The 21,339-nt window shown below is 34.5% G+C and overlaps 2 protein-coding genes across 2 annotated transcripts; one reads left to right on the top strand and one right to left on the bottom strand.

Annotated features, from left to right (window-relative positions):
• Positions 1 to 1,161: 1,161 nt before the first annotated feature.
• On the bottom strand, positions 1,162 to 2,780 carry LOC149896226 (uncharacterized). The gene is made up of 3 exons (XM_090117795.1): positions 2,610 to 2,780; positions 1,715 to 1,914; positions 1,162 to 1,252 (listed from the first exon to the last, which is right to left on the bottom strand). Exons 1-3 carry the CDS (start codon positions 2,748 to 2,750, stop codon positions 1,162 to 1,164), a joined length of 432 nt encoding a protein of 143 aa, XP_089973921.1. The 5' UTR covers positions 2,751 to 2,780.
• Positions 2,781 to 3,334: 554 nt separating this feature from the next.
• Positions 3,335 to 13,165, top strand: LOC149896225 (V-type proton ATPase subunit e 2-like). The gene is made up of 4 exons (XM_090118156.1): positions 3,335 to 3,527; positions 3,612 to 3,659; positions 7,110 to 7,197; positions 12,818 to 13,165. The coding sequence occupies exons 1-4, from the start codon at positions 3,430 to 3,432 to the stop codon at positions 12,836 to 12,838; spliced, it is 255 nt and encodes an 84-aa protein (XP_089974282.1). The 5' UTR covers positions 3,335 to 3,429; the 3' UTR covers positions 12,839 to 13,165.
• Positions 13,166 to 21,339: the final 8,174 nt, after the last annotated feature.

Here is a 21,339-nt window from a genome sequence, read left to right as displayed (position 1 = left end):
TGTATTCCATGAACCCAAACAAAGTTACGGTACTACAGTACCTCAAGTGGGGCTTAATGTGGATATACTACCATTTAAACTTTAATAATTACATAATTCTAAAAAAAATAGCACTTACAAAATATATACGACTCCGAGAACAGTTACCGTAAGAAGTGTAATGTAAATGGACAAAATACCTAACCAAATAAAAAAACAAGCATAGTCTTCTACACTCAACGGTCCGGACATCGAAAATAAGATCTACATTTCTTTAAATTTTGACTACAAAAGTTTATAAAATACACAAAAATTTTGCTGCATAAAGCTTCATACTGACATATTTTGAATAGTCCTGTTTTTCTCTTCTATTTCTTGACGGTCTATGAATAAAATCATATTTGTTTTTTTTTATTTGTGTCATAGACGGTACCGTATTTCCATAATGTATGAGCTCTTCAAATTATTTCGATCAATTAATTAAAAATTGATGAGGTCAAAGAATATTTACCATCCATGGAAAAATTTAGTAATTAGAAATTATTAGTAAGGTCACTTTCGCATTAATATATTCGTGAAGACCGCTCCTTGAAAAAGGAGGTTATCAATTCGAGAGCGATGCAATTCTTCCAATAATACCAAAATAATACATACGCTTAGAATATTGTCAGAATTGCGTCGCTTTTTTATGTTATTCGTTATTCTATTACAGCTTAGAAACACGGAAGCAAAATTTTTATAGTTTCAAGTTTGTATGTAACTATGTACGTTTGCAAAAAATATTAAGTAAGTCGATGTGAAATGATTTATATTTAACTAGTTGTATAAACAACTTTATAATTTAGAAGTTTCGTCAAAATCGGTTCAGTTTACATAGACAATACTTTAATCTACACTAACATTATAAAGAGGAAAACTTTGTTTGTTTGTTTGTTTGATTGTAATGAATAGGCTCATAAACTACTGGACCGAAAGCTACATTATCCACGAGTAATATAGGCTAGGTTTTATCCAGGAAATCCCACGGGAACGGGAACTATGCGGGTTTTTCTTTAAAAACGCGGGCGAAGCCGCAGGTGGAAAGCTAGTCAAAATGATAACTTGATAAGGACTGACATTTAAAAAAACACACACACACCAAAATAAAACAATTATAATATAAACGTAACAAAATAAATAAATTCAATCGTCGTAAGATGCCTCTGTATCGTATGATGTATCCGAGTGAGTCCGTGAACAGCATGAGCATTTGGAAGATTCGGGAAGAAACCGTCTGGAAAGAACATAATCATTAACATTTTTTTGTAGTTTTGAACATTTTGAATTCGATATATACAACTTGATGGACCCTTTGTACAGCTAAAAAGTTTTTCATGAATTTTTTTGTGTGACCGCAAGCGAAGCTGCGGGCAAATCTATACTTTAATATGATAAAGCTAAAGAGTTTGTTTGGAAGCGCTAATCTGAGGAACTACTGGGCCGATTTGAAAAATTATTTCGGTGTTGGATAGCTTATTTATCGAGGAAGTCTATAGGCTATATTATATCATCACGCTAAGACCAACAGGAGCGGAGCCAGGTGGGTGAAACCGCGGGGCGCAGGTAGTCTGGTTATATTCTTTAGAATTAATGATTGTAACGGATTTTAAAAGCGATTTATTCATTATTTTTTTTACTCTTCTTCGCGCATTTACCTAAGTTACATAAAGTTAGTTTTTATTGCAAAGCAACCCACCCTCGACTATCTCTTTTCAAAGGCCGCCTGACCCTTCTCTTCGTTTGTGCTTTCTGGTTAGTATCATCTCTTTGATTTTCTTCCGTATCTCTTTCAGACACAGTCTGTTCATCTTCACGTTTGCGTCGGTCCTTGTAGACTTCACACGAATCTTTTGGCACGACTTTCCAAGTTTTCTTAACGTCTTTTAGTTGGTATTCCTGAAATATATACTTTAATTAGATACGATACGATTGTGAGGATATAATATGGTAACAATAAAATTTTTCATGGTGCATGGAAACATTCGAGTACGCCATTCGGTGGCCATTCGTTTCTTCAATCAATGAAACATTCGAATACGACTGTTAAAGGTAATCTATGTGCACACATTCGTCTGTCCTTTGATTTCATAGAAAAATGTTTCGCACACGAATATGCGAATTCCAAGGCGAATAGCAAGTGCACTGTTCAATTATGGGTGTTCTTTTTTCGCCGCGCTTTTCGCGGAAATCTTTATAATATAATCTAATATGCTTTGGATAATATAAAAAAAAATAAACACGATCTCAAGGGCGCACTACTTCCATTGATTTATGAGATCAATTATTTCTAGTTTATTTTATTTTATAGGATACTAGCTTTCCACCCGCGGCATCGCCCGCGCAGTCAAAGAGAAACCCGCATAGTTCCCGTTCCCGTGGGATTTCCGGGATAAAACCTATCCTATGTCCTTTCTCGGGTATCAAAATATCTCCATACCAAATTTCATGCAAATTGGTTCAGTAGTTTAGGCGTGATTGAGTAACAGACAGACAGACAGAGTTACTTTCGCATTTATAATATTAATAATATAGTATATAATATAGTATGGATTGTATTGTTTTTCATAACTATATTACAAAAACATACATACATGATCACGATTGATTTGATTGATAATATCGAAATCAGACGGTGCAATATTAAGGATGTGTCTCTTGTGTGTTTTATGAATTTTACTCTTTTTATGTGGTTTCCTCTTCTGTTTTTTATCTTTACGTTTTCGTGGTCGCATTGTACAAACCTATTATTAATGTTTTGAATAATTTTGAGATAATGAGGAAGATTTGATGGCAATTTTTTTTAACTTTTGCATAAATCATTAATGTCTCGTCATTGCTTGATGACTGTAATTGACAACAAATCATTACCAATTTACAAAGAGTTCATAATAAATTTACCTTGGATTTCAGTGATTTCAATATAAAATGTTATTTTTATTGATAAAAGTAGTATATTGCTTTGTATTATATATACAGAAAATAAGTATTTCATCCAAATAAGCTTGATGTGATAACCGAATTTCGTTTTTTTAACTGTGATTTTAACTTTACTATTTTGGTGACGATGGCAACATCACCATAAAAAATTAAAAAAATTCTCATTAAATAAATCTCGGATTCTCGGAATGATTGATTAAAAAAATTTGAGCTCTATCTAACATTTTCATAGCTATATTGTATTAATTAATATTGTTTTTATTTAATCATCATAAATGTATGGTTTTTTATAAGTTACTTTACGAAAAGGAAATCATTACTATTGCTAATTTGCTAGTATAAGTATCCGATTGTATTGTCATATGACTGTCGACGTACAGTCGTACCAACATTGAAAAAAGTCCACCATCTTTGGGCAGCTGATATTTGTGTTATTGAAAGATTTCTGCAAAATAAAGGCACCAGTGACCCAAAATGGGCGCATCATTCGTTCCCATCACCGTTTTCACGGTTCTCTGGGGTGTGGTGGGTATCGTTTGCCCGTTTTTCGCTCCAAAAGGACCTAACAGAGGGTATGTACTTGAACTACATTTTCTTCGTATTACCTCATTCATTTCATGTATTCCGTGTTTAATTCTATCATTAAAACGTTTCAGGATCATCCAGGTGGTGTTAATGTTAACAGCAGCTACTTGCTGGTTGTTGTAAGTATGATTTCTATTAATTCTAAAATTACCAACGCCTATATGGTTTTCCCTGTTTTCTTTATACATACGTATACCAAAGCGTAAATCCCTGGTTGAACGATCTCTAAACCTTATTTGTTTACTTTAAAATTGTCCAAATAAATAAATATATACCTAAAATGACCTTGGCAGTATAATTTTGTAAGGAAATATCCTTAAATGATAACAGGATAGTTCTCTTGTGCTTTAAGAGGACAATAGATTTGTAATTAGCAATAAAATTTGTATGACATCATATGTTACTAGGTCACTTTGTAGTCGCATCAATTTCAATAAATTGATCATATTGTTGGTAGTAATCACTATGATTGTATATTTTAAGCCTAACTTATGATAGATGCTCCACGTAAATCATTGAGACTATTTAAAGACACAATATAATCTGATGGCACACAAATTTGTCATGGCAAGTGGCAACCTTCTCGTTCAATAAGGTTGATTTGTACATAAAAAGTGAAGTTCCGTGTCTCCAAGTGGGATAAGGGGCAGATGCATTCTGCATACATCTGTTTCACTGATCGATTTTCTTTAGGGACAAGTAGTAGATCAGCCTTCTGTGTCCTGCCAGACCGAGACATTTTTTTTTCTCAGTCTCTTCGGGAATTGAACCAAGGACCCCTCGGTTCTACCCTCACATGTCAACCACTTTACTTAAGCAAGGCGGTCTATGTACATACTGTTCATTTTTTAAAATAAGATAAATAATAAAAATATCTTTATTTCACAACCATACAATTTATAAAATATACAATTTAGTTTATTTTTGATCAACAAATCTTGTGAATAAATATAGCCTAGATATAAAATAGTATGTCTATAAAACTATGTTGGTCTATAGCTGGGTATAGCTACTAAATAAATATTGTAATTTTTTTTAAATAAATACAATTTATTATGTACTAGCGGTCCGCCCCGGCTTCGCCCGTGGTACATAATTACGTTTTCTCTACATAAGAACCATCCTCGTACTTCAAGGAATATAATAAAAAAAGAATTATCGAAATCGGTTCAGCCGTTCTCGAGTTATGCGCTTACCAACACATTTTGCGATTCATTTTTATATATAAGAAACCATCCTCGTACTTCAAGGAATATAATAAAAAAAGAATTATCGAAATCGCTTAAGCCGTTCTCGAGTTATGCGCTTACCAACACATTTTGCGATTCATTTTTATATGTATATAAGATTATAGAAGTATAGATAGCAGGCAAAAATTAAGCAATACACCTACCAAAAAATTTTTTTGAGTGAAATCACACTTTGTTTTTTTTATTTTGATTATCGATTGATTAATGCATAAAATTTTATTTTTAAATTAATTATTCCTTTTCGCTTTGAACCATGTATTAAATTCTGTGATTAAATTCATGACACAGATAGCACAGAACTTTGAAATTAAAAAATAGAATAAACAGTGAATGACGATGGGTGATCTTCACTTTGACGATGGTGCCGACCTGCGGGTCTATGGGCGGCGGCGCGCGGCGGCGACTCGCTCTGCTCTCTCTGGTCGCGTTCGCGTTCAACCCCGTCTGTTGGCGCGCCAAGCAGCCGCTCCTTCATCTCGTGGATGTAAGGGCAACGCTGCATCGCGATGTAGAACTCGCGGACGCGCACCTGGATATACATTTAAGAACACTTTTATTTAAAGAAAAATAAAAATCATCTCAGAGAAAAATGCTATGTCGAGTATCAAGTAGCTTCGGTCAGTGAAAATAGATGTCGCTACTACACGCTATTGAGAAGAATTGAATCGCGCTAGCAAAGTTTTTTGTTGTATAATGATATAATTTTCTCCAATATCTAAAATAATATATTATGTATGAGCCAATCCTAATGTTTTATGAATTTTTGGAAAATCTGACATTTAGTCAGATTTTATATTATATTAAATAAATTATATTTTTATTTATTTATCTACCTATAGTCTGTCCACTATAAGAATTGCTTTTTGACAGCTCGACGGGTGATACCAGAAGTGATGTTCAAAAGATTATCGACTGTTGTACCATTTCAATTATAAATTCAAAATATTATCATAAATCGAATCAGGTACGTAAATAATAATTACAACGTAAACGTACTAATAAGATATGTAATAATAAGACCACATATCTATGCATTGTATGTTAAAACTAAACTAAACTAATATTTTATTATTTATTGGTTTCTATCTTACAATTTGGTTGTCTTTACGTTTGAATTATATAACATAATAGAAAAGTTTTTCTGTATCGGATATATTTTACAAAGTATTTCTATCGATTATTGCACGCCTCATAAGCGAAGCGTTGAGGTGGGTACTACTGTCACTTCGCGCAAAACATCTGATTTTTCAAACTTAAAATGTCTTTATGTATCATACATTGCACTTGTAAGATAATACATACACACACATATTAAGAAAAAACACTATTTTTAACGTTCATGATATTTTTGATGTCATTTTTGTTATTTAAACTAGTTAAAAAACAGTTTAAAAAAGTTCTGTCTTGGACGTCCGTGTGTCTGTATGTGCGGATCCTTTTTCTTGTTAACACGATAGCGACCGAAATACTTTACTAATCGAGTCTTTTTTTTTCTCTTACGCTTGAGTATGCTCAGGAATAGAACCCTTTCATTTTTCAGGGTCTGATTCGATGTGGTTTAATTGTTATTAAATAAACAAAAATAATAATTAATAAATATTTATTAAAAAAAAATTATGAGGCGTGCACTTTTGCATTTTCCAAATTATTATTTTAATCTATCGACCCATCATTGAATAATTCTGTGTAGGCATCACTAAGTGGGCGGGACCTGTCCATGAAGTACGATAATTACTTGTATGACATTTTAACATAGACAATTCAATTAAACATAGGCGTGAAGCTGTCAAAAAGCAAATAATATAATGGACAGAGTATAGTACCTACACGTTTCTATTAGTATGTATATTGTATGTAATATAATATTTACTTAATAATGTATTATGAAGTATATTTATTTGTCTATTTGTATTCGTTTGTAGTTTTCATTTAACTGCATACGATTTTCGCATAATAATTTATTTTCATATTAGCTTTCCGCCCGCGGCTTCGCGCGCGTTTTCAAAGAAAAACCCGTTCCCGTAGGATTTCCGGGATAAAACCTATCCTATGTCCTTTCTCGGGTATCAAAATATCTCTATACCGAATTTCATGCAAATTGGTTCAGTAGTTAAGGCGTGATTGAGTAACAGACAGACAGACAGAGTTACTTTCGCATTTATAATATTAGTATGGATTAAAGTTGTTGCCACCATCCTTGATATTTAACAAAGTGTAAACTATATCGTTGTATAGTTTAAAGTGTATTTAAATTGAGTCAAGGAGTTGGTTACAAATAAAGTAAAAACATGTATATAATAAAAATCCTATCAATTTCAGCTGGCTGTGTGCATACATGGCGCAGATGAACCCTCTCATTGGCCCCAGATTGAACAACGAGACCCTCATATGGATAGCTCGCTCATGGGTAAGTGTTTTCGCATTTTCTTAGTTTTCTAGATGCCAACATAAATTTTTTTATGGTTTTTCTCCTAACAACCAACAAATCAAAATAACAACTATTGAAATAGGTAGGTCCACCCATTCCTATGTGATGCTGTTACCTAGTGAAAAGGAGGTTAATTTTTATATGTACAGATATAATACCCGCAGTGTCCCGTGGTTTTACTATCATTGCTTCTTGCCTACTGATCTTAGCGTGATGATATAATATAGTCTATAGCCTTCCTTTGACCGCCTCCTTGGTACAGTGGTTGACGCGTGAGCGTAGCACCGAGGGGTCCTGGGTTCGATTCCCGGTGGAGACGAAGAAAAAAAAAATTTCTTGGTCTGGTAGGACACAGAAGGCTGATCACCTACTTGTCCCTAAAGAAAATCGATCAGTGAAACAGATGTATAATGCATCTGCCCCTTACCCCACTAGGGGACATGGGACTTCACTTTTATAGCCTTCCTCGATGAATGGGCTATCTAACACCGAAAGAATCTTACAAATCGACCAGTAGTTGTTCCATGTTCAAAGAATCAAACTCTTCAGCTATATATAATCTTATTTAAAAAAATGAATCGCAAAATGTGTTGGTAAGCGCATAACTCGAGAACGGCTGAACCGATTTCCATAATTCTTTTTTTATTATATTCCTTGAAGTACGAGGATGGTTTTTATGTAGAGAAAACGTAAATATGTACCACGGGCGAAGCCGGGGCGGACCGCTAGTAATTAATAAACAACAAAGTCGCTGTCTCTGCCTCCCAATGTACGCTTAAATCTTTAAAACTATGCAATGGATTTTGATACGGTTTTTTGTAATAGATAGAGTGATTCAAGAGGAAGGTTTTATTATATAATTTATTACGTTTTAGACAAAGCGGGCGAAGCCGCGGGCGGAAAGCTAGTTTATAATAATAGTTTAATTTATTTGCTCGGTGAATCTGACGGCACACAAATTTGTCATGGCAAGTGGCAACCTTCTCGTTCAATAAGGTTGATTTGTGAAGGTCAAGGTGGTTTGTTTTTTTTAAAGATCGTTTAGTGAAACTTTTCAAAAATAACGCGTGGAAGTTTTAAAAGACAGGTGGTCCACGCAAATTATTTTAATTTTTCTAAAGACTTAGAATTTTCTTGTTTTCTGGTTCTTTAACAAATGTGTAACATGAATACACATATTTATGTCAAAAGATGCAGATAAAGTAAACATCATAATGATAACTCAAAAACTTTAAGTAATATCTGAATCAAATTAAAGGTCCATGTCAAAAGAGGCAGTTTCAAAAAGAAAAGGTTATCCTACTAATATTATAAAGGCGAACGTTTGTATGAGGATGTGTTTGTTACTCTTTCACGCAAATTATACTGAACCGATTACAATAAAATTTAGCACACATATAGAGGGTAACTTGAATTAACACATAGGATAGGTTTTATCCCAGAAATCCCACGGAAACGGGAAATATGAATGAATGAATGAATGAATGAAAGCTTTATTGTACACACCAAAATGATGAAATAACATTAAGTAAAATATACATAAATTGCACAATAGGCGAAATATGCGGGCGAAGCCGCGGGCGGAAATCTAGTTAGATATATGTATAGGTAGTTAAAAATTACTGCGCGCGTGTCAAATGCGGTTTAGTACGGTCTATGTGTAATGTTTTATTTTTTATTGTCTTAATTATTTTATTCAGCATTATTTTTATTAAATAGCTAGCTGTAGTGCCGCGCGGTTTCATTCAACACGTGCATCCAAATCTGACCCGTAGTTTTTTTCATGAAAGAGTAAATAACAAACATACATACATTCATCCATCATTGCTAACTTTCGCATTTATAACATTAGCGGGAAGTAGAATAATGATTTATTTTTGTAATGTAAGCAATGTGCACTGCATAGATCCATAAACATTTGACTATATAAATATTTAACTATACGGCTGAGTCGGCGTGTCGCATGGGAACGTCTATCGCTGACCCTAGCGCATTCCCTTCTTATCCGACTTCAAAAAAGGAGGAGGTTATCAATTCGGCCGGTATGTTTTTTTTTATGTATGTACACCGATTACTCCGAGGTTTCTGAACCGATTTACGTGATTCTTTTTTTGTTCGATGCGGGATGGTGTCGAATTGGTCCCATAAAAATTTTATTCGGATAGGCCCAGTAGTTTTTATTTTATAAGCATTTTTTTCTGTATTTGTAAATGTTGCAAGTGCAAGTTTGAAGTCGGTTGTTTTTAACGCAGTTATCACTTGTCACGACGTAATTTTGTTTATATATTAGTAGCTGTGCCCCGCGGTTTCACCCACAGTGCTCCGCCCCTGTTGGTCTTAGCGTGATAATAATACATAGCCTATAGCCTTCCTTGATAAATGGATTATTTAACACTGAAATAGTTTTTCAAATCGGACCAGTAGTTCCCGAGATTAGCGCGTTCAAACAAACTCTTCAGCTTCACTACATAGTACAAAACAAAGTCGCTTTCTCTGTCCCTATATGTCCCTTTGTATGTTTAAATCTTTAAAACTAGGTACGCGACGGATTTTGATGCGGTTTTTTTAATAGATAGAGTGATTCAAGAGGAAGGTTTTAGTATATAATTTACTAGCTTTCCGCCCGCGGCTTCGCCCGCATTTTCAAAGATAAACCCGCATAGTTGCCGTTCCCGTGGGATTTCCGGGACAAAACCTATCCTATGTGTTAATCCAAGTTACCCTCTATATGTGTGCTAAAATTCATTGTAATCGGTTCAGTAGTTTTTGCGTGAAAATGTAACAAACATCCATACAAACTTTCACATTTATAATATTATTAGGATTAGGTTTTAGACAAAGCGGGCGAAGCCGCGGGCGGTAAGCTAGTTATAATATAAGTATAGATGAATTGTAACCTAGAAGTCAGTTGGTATTTTACCAAAGTCACAGTCAGTCCAAAGATACAACAATTACTATGCAAATAACCTGGCATTTGAAACTGGGCTAAATATAAATTCATTCGGTTCGTTCACGTGATGTAGACACGAGGAATAGGATATAGATGCTTTGAAGATAGATGCTAATATAAATGTGAAAGTGTTTGTTTGTTTGTCTTTTACGTCGTAACGGAGCGATTTATATTATTTTATATATAAAAAAAAATTTTTACTTAAATTAAAATTTTTTTTCCGGGAAAATGACGTAATCCCGGAAATCCCACGGGAACGGGAACTATGTTTGGTTTTTCTTAAATTGCCGAGGCCGCGAAGCCGCGGGCGGAAGCCTAGTTATCCGATAGCTTTCCGCCTGCGGCTTCGCCCGCGTTTTCAAAGAAAAACCCGCATAGTTCCCGTTCCCGTGAGATTTCCTGGATAAACCTAGCCTATATTACTCGTGGATAATGTAGCTTTCGAATGGTGAAAGAATTTTTTAAAATCGGTCCAGTAGTTTATGAGCCTATTCATTACAATCAAACAAACAAACAAACAATCAAAGTTTTCCTCTTTGTAATATTATTAGTGTAGATTATCGCCATACAAATTCCATATAATATGTACATCCGTGGTAATGCACTTTGATTCGTTAGGTCAGCTTGTATCAGATAAAGTCTAGACACGGTGCATTAAGATAGAGCAAGAGCATTCTTTCGTGATCTTTTAGTGTAAAAGAAAACTCGTATTCAGTGATGTTCAGTATTAGAAAATTGCATAGAATCTTTTCGAACGCACTAAGCCCGGTCGTACACGGACTGCTCGAGCAGTTAACGGCTGAGTGAGGTACACAGACTGCTCGAGCGGTCGGTCGTTGACTGCTCGAAGCTGTCGCTACCAACCGCGCAGTGAACAACGAAATAATGCTCTACGCCTGTTTACACTAAAATAATTTGACATAGTGGAGTTAGAAATGAGCATTCGCTCGTTTGATCTAAATGCACAGTTAGCCGAAGCTAGAATAAAGTCTAGATATAAATTAATACCACGTGTGCGAGCGTACTTTGTTTTATTTAGCACGTGTAGATAAATATATAAGTAGTTTATTAACCGACTTCAAAAAAAGGAGGAGGTTATCAATTCGGCCGGTATGTTTTTTTTTTTATGTATGTACACCGATTGGCGATTACTCCGAGGTTTCTGAACCGATTTACGTGATTCTTTTTTTGTTCGATGCGGAATGGTGTCGAATTGGTCCCATAAAAATTTTATTCGGATAGGCCCAGTAGTTTTTATTTTTTGAGCATTTTTGTCTGTATTTGTAAATGTTGCAAGTGCAAGTTTGAAGTCGGTTGTTCTTAACGCAGTTATCACTTGTTTTAATCTATACTTAATATAATAAAGCTGAAGAGTTTGTTTGTTTGTTTGAACGCGCTAATCTCGGGAACTACTGGTCCGATTTGAAAAATTCTTTCGGTGTTAGATAGCTCATTTATCGAGGAAGGCTATAGGCTATATAACATCACGCTAAGACCAACAGGAGTGGAGCCAAGCGGGTGAAACCGCAAATTTGTAATTAGACATTAATTCTGTTTGATTAGTATCGCGTGATGATACTTCTAATTATTTATATAATATGTACATGAAAAAACAGCTGACAAAAAGAAACTAAAGATTTTAACGGATTTTAAACGCGATTTATCATTTATTCATTACATGTATTAGTCTCCCCGTGACCACGCTCGCTGCATAGTGTGCGAAAGGTCGGGATAATAATATAATGTATAAAACGCGTTAAAATCCGTTAAAATCTTTAATTTCTAAATACTCGTGTAAAATCAAACCCAAAAAATATAAGAATACATACAAAAAGAATAATGTTTTGAATGTTTTTTATTCTTTAAGAACTTTTTTTTGAAGGCTGGCTCATAATATAATATGTACTGTTTAACTTATATATAAAAGTTGACGAATTCGTTTGTTTGCTTGAACGCGCCAATCTAAGGCCCTGCGCAGACGACAGACTATCCGTGACGCACTTTTTAGTCTGTGAAAATAGAACCTATGAAATTATATGCAGTAACGCACACGACGCGCAAAAAGTCCGGCGCACAAAAAATCCGTGTAATTCGGGCAGACCGCACCGCGCCGCTCCGCACAAAAGTGTGTGAAAAGAATTGAACGTTTGCTTCAACGCGCGCTAACGCAGACGGCGCACACTTTACACGATTTCCATAGCGTCTACATCCCTACAGCTCTGCCGACAAAATGATCGAAGATGTGCGTCGTGTGCGTTGAGTCTGTGAAAAATCCGCGACCGACTTTTTGCGCGCCATGAAGACTTTTTGTGCGCCGCAGACTCGATCGCACAAAGTGTGCCGTCTGCGCAGGGCCTAAGGAACATTTAAAGAATTATTTCAGTGTTAGATAGCCCATTTATCGAGGTAAGCCCATGCTAAGACCAATAGGAGCGGAGCAATTCTGGTAAAACCGTGGGCCACGGCTAGTTAATTATAAAACACTGTTTTGTGTTTTTTCTTTATCGGATTTATCTTGCCAACTATCCAATCTGTCAACGTGCGGTCGAAGGTCCTTGACACCAAGATTTCTCGTTACCTAAAAAAAATACCTCATGAATTTTTATACTCTGTGTATTTTAAATTTTAATCACATGTATTTTTTTACAGGGCAACGCCTACACCAAGTAAGTGACATGAGAAACAAGCAGAAAAAAAAATTGTCGCAACGCTACGAAAAAAAAAATTATCTGTATTAAAAACGCGGCAAAATGTGTGAATGTTATGATAATTTTAAGGTTATATTTTTCAAAATATTAATACAAATATCAGTTGTTGAATTTATTATGATCCTGATTGAATGTAAGATGTAATTTTATTTATTATCCACAATTTATTAAATGAAATGTTTTATTATTTGATTCATGCCATTCCAATCACCAATTAATAATAAGTAATAATATGATAACATGTATTTAATTGTAGATAATTATGTTCAAATAAATATAGTAAATACTGTTTGTTTTTGTTTTATTTTAACCTGTATAAAATTAATTTTAAATATTTGGCATTTATTAATATTCCAAATTGTAGTGGTGAAAACTTAGAGCGTGAAAGTATGAAAATTAAGGTATAATTAACTTTTAATAAAAACTTGATCTGAAAAAAATCTTAAAATCGGTCCAATACTTAATTATAATTATTGTGTTTTAAAATTAAAAGGTCCTATAATAAAACTTAAATGGAATAAATAATAAATAAATAAATATTATAGGACAATATTACACAAATCGACCTAGTCCCACAGTAAGCTCAATTAAGGCTTGTGTTGTGGGTACTAGGCGAAGATAAATATAATATTTAATAAATACATATATAGTCAACCGGGGCAAATGCAACTAAAAAATAACAAGTTTCAAGTTTGATCGGTTGCAGTTATCTCTTTTTATATTTGGTCATTTATTTGACCCATTTATTGTTTTTTGTATTTATTCAAGATTATTTTAAACCAATCAAGCAATACAGTAGTCTTATAAATAACTGGTAGTGAGAATATTTCCTAAAATTGGTAGAAAAAGTTACATTAACCCCTAGTCGGGGGTAAATGCAACTAACTGCCATAGCTCTTCTTCTATTTCATATAAAACAACGAATATAGAATATATTTATGAGATTTCATGTTATTCATAGGATTTTGAACTGTATTACCGCGTAGCAAGGACTAGTTTTCAGAAAAAAACTTATTTTTCTGATTGTGGGGTAAATGCAACTATTTGTTAGAGAATTAGTGTGGGGAATGCAAAAAACTTATTCATCGATATTTTTTTATTATTCTGCGTGTGATTTATATCGTACTATTGTGTATTAGATACGTAGTATATTATTATTAGTCTGTGGTATTAGGGAACTATTGCTACAATAACGTTGCGATCGTAGATGGCGCCGCATTATTTAGAGGAAAAACTCATGTACTTTGATTTACCACTTTAAATCGCAACAAAAAAAAATTACAGTGCCTACTAAGTCAATTTTAGTTTTTGGTCAGAACAAATAATATTCTTTGTGTTAAATATTGTTAAAAACGTAAACCAAACAAAATACGTTTACCTATTAGTTAACTAATCAACCGTTTACTAAAAATTACTTGAACAATCACAGAACTATCCTACCTATCGTTTTTAGTTACTTATATTCTTTAACCACGCTTTTTTTATCTAATTTGAATTTTACTTATGATCCCGTCTCTGGGTATAATATCGAAGAAATAATCGATGGTTCTTCTTTAATTAATCATAAAGAAAGTATATTTTGACTACCAAGAAGGATACATAATAAAAATATCGACACTGTCACATCACTAGTGTTTTTAGTTTCATACAAAAATATAAGGGGCTATTGTAACTAACCTCACAGTTGCAATAACCCCACAGTGAAATTTTCATGAGGCAAATGTAACTGCATCAATAACATAAAATAGAGTCAACTAACGCACTAAAAATATAAATGAAATAAGCTTAACGGCTTGTGATAATCGTGTTCAATCAAAAACACCTGCAAAAAATCACTCCTAAACAATTTTTTTGTCTGCAAAACTCGACACCTGTTTTTACGCACACCAACTTCAAAATAGCGGTTTGACACAATGGCCTATCAATCAAATAGTTTTCATCGTAGGGGCACCATCTATTACTTGTAAGATTTATTAGTCGTTGAGTTATTGAATCATAGGTGGCGATTTATTACAACAACTCTAATAAATTAGTTATGATAACTAGTTGCCATAGCCCCATAGTTGCATTTGCCCCGGTTGACCCTATAGATAATAACACCCAGACCCAAGAACAAATAATTGAGTTCATCACACAAATATTTGCCCTGACCGGGATCGAACCCGGGACCGTCGGCTCAGTAGGCAGTTACATTACCACTGCGCCAACCGCGTCGTCAAGCAAGAATACTAAGCTCATCGTTGTTCTATTTCTTTATTATATGCTAATAAAGTAATTATTCTATGCTATAAGTACAATAAACAGCTATCATAAGTATAAGTAAGTATAAGAATAAAAAATGCAATAAAAACAACATAAAATATATTATACGCTAGAACCGCTAGAATGACACTAGAAGAGCATAGTTTACATCGCGGTTTCCTTTTAAATTTTAACATAATGGTATGAATTTAGAGAAATACAACTTAATCAAACAAGAACATAACATTTAAATATACACACAAAATTAATAAAATACCTACATATTATTACACAAATCAGTACTTATCCAATACTGTTGCAATAATGCTAGGTAACCATTTTTAAATTTCCCGCTCAATGCTCATTCGCCGTTCCAAACTACGACACAAAGAAGGTTATATAAGCCAAAACGCATTCTATTCAATCAAAATTCAATGTTTCTCTAAAAATATATCACGATGCGTTTTACAATTAGTTCTTTTGTGTCTACAATCTACAATGTAATTCGTTCAATATGTCAAGACCACGTCAAACGATCACATGGTAGGTTATGTAAGGGTACGTTTTGGCGGGACGCCAAAAATTCTACGCATCAAGACACAAGGTTACTCAATGGGGGTCAAATGGTTTTTCAAAATAGCACTCACTTATATAATTTAAAGTAGAGTATTTATTGTGTAGTTTTAGGTAGTAATTAATAATAATTAATAGAAGAGGAAAGTTAGAATTTGAGGTTGATTTGACAAGATAGGTACAACCGTTCCTACTGAAGATTGAGTCGCTTCTAAAATAGGTGTCTTTGCCATGTCTTTGCTGAACTTTACAACAGAAATGATAAATATGACATTTTTTATTACATGGGCTCTAGTTATTAATTATTTTAACTCTTAATAGGTAGGTACATCTTTTCATTTAAAGATTTTACCATTATTCATTCTAATGTGTTTGAACTATGATGTAAAATCAACGTTTGAGTTGTCATTCACTACCTACAGGTCAAGCTGAAGAACATTCCAGTGACCCGAGCGCGGAGCGACATATTATCACATATCTTGCTGACCTGCGAATAATTTTTTTTTTCGTAGTACCTAGCAAGCTGAGGTTTTTATTTACACGTACACATTCATTTTCATGCAGGAAGGAATTGCCACTATGCAATCATTTGATTTTTCCTTATTTTTTATTTCTAATAAGTAGGTAAGTACTTACCTACTACCTAGGTAGGTATGGACAGATTTTTCAAGCCTTAAAAAACTTATTCGTCGAATATTAATTAATTAATAATTAATTTATTTTATCATTTTCTGTATTTAGTTCCTGACAATTTATAACACAACCTATCTGAACCATTTTACTTGTTATCAATTCTAGGATGATTGTGATGATACTAGGACAAGGTCATGACCGTATGACTCACGTATAACGTCAATTTCAAAGGGCCTTGTCCCTAATACGATGCGATATGGAAAATATAGAAAATTGTCTCGTTTGACATTTGGAAAATTACAACCTAGTTACCTTATATAATTTTTTATGTTGGAATTGTAATCTTTAGTTAATATTATAAAGCTGAAGAGTTTGTTTGTTTGTTTGAACGCGCTAATCTCAGAAACTACTGGTCCGATTTGATAAATCCTTTCGGTGTTATCAAGGAAGGCTATAGGCTATAATATATCATCATGCTAAGACCAACAGGAGCGGAGCACTGCGGGTAAAACCGCAGGGCACAGCTAGTATACGATATTTGGAAGATGTAAAGTAAATTGCTAAATTATCTTTGGATTTTCATTTATTACGAGGTAATGAATTTATTTGATTAGTATATTATTATTATTACGACCTCCTTGGTGCAATGGTTGATGTGTGAGCGAAGAATTGCTATTCCTGGAGGGGCTTAACAAAAAAAATCTTTGTCTGGCAGTACACAGATCAACTACTTGTCCCTAAGAGCCCACGCGCACTAATTTTAACTTGCCCGATAGCTTGAGAGCATCGGTATAGAGTTATATGGCAGTGTGCGCACTTGCAGATTAAAAGTTGTACATCTGTGAACTATCGAATCCGACAGCCCGATCCCTATTCGATCAAACCTTAGATCAAACAATCGATCGACTTATATCGCTAGTGCGCGCTGGCCCTAAAGAAAATCGATCAGTGAAACAGATGTACCTAGGTATTATGCATAGACTGCCGTCTGCCCCTTACGCAGTAGCACAGAATACATAATAGTAGCTAAACGCTACAGAACTGACACTCTCCGCCTCCCGCCAAAATTAAACTTACCTCACCCCCGCGCGATCAGACATAAAATGGGCCATATTTTTCTGCAAGGACTATACGCAACGAAGATTGACAACATTAATCAAATTGACTTAAAGTAATTTTATTATTTTGGATTTGTGATTATCGTTTTTCGTAGAAAATGGTTAGATATTGTGCTGTTTACGGATGTATTTCATCAGAAAAACGCGAATTTTTTTTTACGCTAGTCACAAATGTGCCAACCATAAAGCGTTAACACACACATTTGCAGTCTCTACAGTGTGACTGTCAAAATGATCATTTTGTATGGAGTGTCCGGGGTGTGGCAGTAGGTAACTAATACTTAATCTGTGCCTATACCACAATAGTTATAAATGCCAACGTTTTCCCTGCTAACAAGACGGTCAATAGTCGAGTTTACGCATAGCGGCATACTGCATCAAATAAATGTAATGACGTGTATAATATTTATATTACATAACAATAAGCAAGGTTTAAGCGTAGAAGTAGTTATTGCGCGTTATCTGCATTAGTTTAAAAATTACCTTTCAAATCACTATATAGTTTATAAGTTTATTTCTCTGTCCCTATGTCCCTAGGTACCTATGCTTAAATCTTTAAAACTACGCAATGGATTTTGATGCAGTTTTTTAATATACAGGGTGTCCCACTGTTGGTATACTAAGCGCGAAGGGACTTGTAGTTTTACATACACTGATCAAAAAATTTTTGCTAAATTTTTCCTGAAAATCCATGTTTTCTTCTCTAGCTTCGCACAGCCGGCATAATATACCGCTTGGCTAACGTGAGCATTTTGTCTATTAAAACATAATTAAACGATAGGTCACGTGCTGGTAGCAAAGCTGGGCGGGTTGCTTGGTATGGGTGTACACATAGAGTTTTAAGAATCCATCTATTTGAAAAAAAAACTGCGCCTGGAATTTTATAAGTATTTTTTACGTACTCAGCGTATGCAAAACTATTACCTCCTTTGAGCTTAGGGGCCATCCATAAAGTACGTCACACGTAAAGGGGGGGGAGGGGGTCGACAAAGTGTGACATGGTGTGACAAGGGGTGGGAGGGGTCCTAAGTTTCGTGACATCACATTTCAAAATCTAGAGGTACTAATCGCGTAATTTGAAATATTAATTAAACTAAAAAATATGTCCAAATCTATCTTTAGGGCAATACGGTTTAAATTGTTTTGTTGACAAGTTCATAGCCGCTTCTGACACGTGCCGATCGCCGACGAGTCCTTTGACTAATGCCGACAAACGCACCGCACCTCGCGTAGGTAATGTTTTTGTTTCTATATTTTCATTCGATATAAAGCCACTAGGCACTAACCAACACAAACAACTTCATAAGATTAAGCAAGATGTAGTTCCCATTGCAATGATACCTACATCAAAGAATAGCAGCTAGACGTGCCAGAGAAATTCTTTGTTTGGATATTAATGATGATGCCTTATGGTTGGATGAAAAAGATGTTGACTCCACAAATGTTCCTGACGTGAAAAACGAAGTGAACTGTGAAGTGACTGCCATGCCAGTTATAAATAACTAGCTGCTCCGCGCGGTTTCACCCCCGTGGCTCCACCCCTGTTGGTCGTAGCGTGATGATATATAGCCTATAACCTTCCTCGATAAATGGGCTATCTAACACCGAAAAAATTTTTCAAATCGTACAAGTAGTTCCCGAGATTAGCGCGTTCAAACAAACAAACAAACAAACTCTTCAGCTTTTTTATAATATTAGTATAGATTTAAAGGACTGGGTCCAAAGTCCATGGACTGAAGATGATTGAGTTTCTTTTTCTTTACATTCATTAGTTGATTTTTTTGTTATTGTTTCAAATATTTGATATTATGTTGTTGATTTCATAAAAAAGTACTTACCTAATTTAAATGGAAATAAAACTAATTTCGGAATTCTGCTGTTTTAATTTAATAAATTTTCGAATTTTTCGTTAAATTGCAAAACATGTGACGTCACACTAGGTAGGGGGGGGGTCTCAGAAATGTGACCACCTGTGACAAGGACGGGGGGGGGGCTCAAAAACTCATGAAATTAGTGTGACGTACTTTATGGATGGCCCCTTAGTATACCAACAGTGGGAGACCCTGTATAGAGCTGTGGTGAATAGGTAGTAGCTATAAATATATCCAATCAAATTAATCCAATAAAACAATTTTGTCTAATATATGTATACTAGCCCTTTTAGTTGACAAGGCCATGATCAAGTTTTATATGTTATCAATCCAAGGCTTGAATATTCGTGGTCCAAACTTCAAAACCATTTCGTTGTTTAAAAATAATTTCCTTAACAGGTAGGTAGATATGTGAAAATATCTCGTTTGGCTGAAAATATTAAAAAAGAGCGTGTGTGCCGAGCACGCGTGCTCACAAGTGATACTTCTTTGGCAAAATTCAAAGATACCAAAATCGTCGCCTGACGCCTTCATGACATGACGGTATTGCCATGACGCGACCTTGAAATTTCGCTCTCAACCCGCCTAAAGAAGTTTCACTTTAAAAATTCCTAACAAAATTCGTAAAAGCGAAAAAAATTACGTAATGAACATAAAATAGCTGACATAGTGACACAGTGCGTTATTGCCAACAGGAAGAAAAAAAAACATTGTAATTTTAATAGAGAACATATTGCTCTAAAATAACCGCGAAGTTGACATTGTTGACAATGTTAGGAATTATTACGGATAAAAAATTTACATTTTAAAGAAATTGATAAAACCGATAAATCAAAAAGCTTATCACGAGATTTCACAGATAAATAACACCATTTATAGAGAAATCACGTGTTTTGAAAAGTATTTAGTGAAATGCTTTAATTTTAAAATGAAAATATGTAGCAGTAAAAATAGATTGAAATTTTTATGTAAAACTAGCGGTCCGCCCCGGCTTCGCCCGTGGTACATAATATTTACGTTTTCTCTACATAAGAACCATCCTCGTACTTCAAGGAATATAATAAAAAAAGAATTATCGAAATCGGTTTAGCCGTTCTCGAATTATGCGCTTACCAACACATTTTGCGATTCATTTTTATATATAAGACTAGCGGACCGCCCCGGCTTCGCCCGTGGTACATGTTTACGTTTTCTCTACATAAAAACCATCCTCGTACTTCAAGGAATATAATAAAAAAAGAATTATCGAAATCGGTTCAGCCGTTCTCGAGTTATGCGCTTACCAACACATTTTGCGATTCATTTTTATATATAAGAAGATAAGAAGATGAAATAAAGTAAGTAGACTCTTTTGCAGGAGGAAATAATCCTAATTAGGGCCGATTTTTCAATGCTTGGATAAAACTTATTCGTCGAATAATGTATAAAACTACCATTTTAAAAACGTATTCTAATTGCCCGTATTTGACAGTTTACGTGACATTTTAATATTATCGTGTAATACTTTATTGGACGGATAAGTTTTATCCAAGCATTGAAAAATCGGCCCTTAAAAATATAAACTGCGGAGTTTGTGTGTTGTTTGAACGCTTAGTTTGAACTTTGAACGCACATATATATAGAACTATGTACTTTATCGATATCAAAAATTATTCATTTCTTGGGTTATTTTTTAGGGTTCCGTATCGAAAGCGTAAAATTTCCCTATTACTGAGACTTCGTTGTCTAGGCTGTATCTCGTAAACCGTGATAGCTAGAAAGCTGAAATTTTCACAAATTATGTATTTCCGTTGCCGCTATATAAGAACCAATACTAAAAAGTAAAAAAAATAGAGGTATTATTTATTTTTAAAGTGAAACTTTTATTACATCGTCTCAAACTTTTTGGTCTGTGTAGCGCATGTCGCGTGTATCGCGGCTGCCGAGTAGGTATACCTACTCGGCAGCCGACCGTCACGCGACATGCGCTGCACAAAGCAGTGTTCGGAACCGTTCGAACAGTTTCACTTTTACCGTGCTTTCATAAA

This window comes from Colias eurytheme, chromosome 29 (genome assembly GCF_061535395.1).
Source record: "Colias eurytheme isolate Ceu_HAF_F1 chromosome 29, ilColEury1 Martin Lab GWU primary, whole genome shotgun sequence".
In the NCBI taxonomy this organism is placed as follows: Eukaryota; Metazoa; Arthropoda; class Insecta; order Lepidoptera; family Pieridae; genus Colias; species Colias eurytheme.
Note: the sequence above shows the minus strand (reverse complement) of the source record. Positions and strands in the feature narration are given on the sequence as shown.

Excerpts from the sequence above, each read along its gene's own strand:
- LOC149896225 (XM_090118156.1), top strand. The coding sequence starts at position 3,430 with ATGGGCGCATCATTCGTTCCCATCACCGTTTTCACGGTTCTCTGGGGT. Across the intron at positions 3,528-3,611 it reads CCAAAAGGACCTAACAGAGG|GATCATCCAGGTGGTGTTAA; the intron begins GTATGTACTTGA and ends AAAACGTTTCAG. Across the intron at positions 3,660-7,109 it reads GCAGCTACTTGCTGGTTGTT|CTGGCTGTGTGCATACATGG; the intron begins GTAAGTATGATT and ends TATCAATTTCAG.
- LOC149896226 (XM_090117795.1), bottom strand. The coding sequence starts at position 2,750 with ATGCGACCACGAAAACGTAAAGATAAAAAACAGAAGAGGAAACCACAT. Across the intron at positions 1,915-2,609 it reads ATCAAATCAATCGTGATCAT|GAATACCAACTAAAAGACGT; the intron begins GTATGTATGTTT and ends TATATATTTCAG. Across the intron at positions 1,253-1,714 it reads TTGAAAAGAGATAGTCGAGG|ACGGTTTCTTCCCGAATCTT; the intron begins GTGGGTTGCTTT and ends TGTTCTTTCCAG.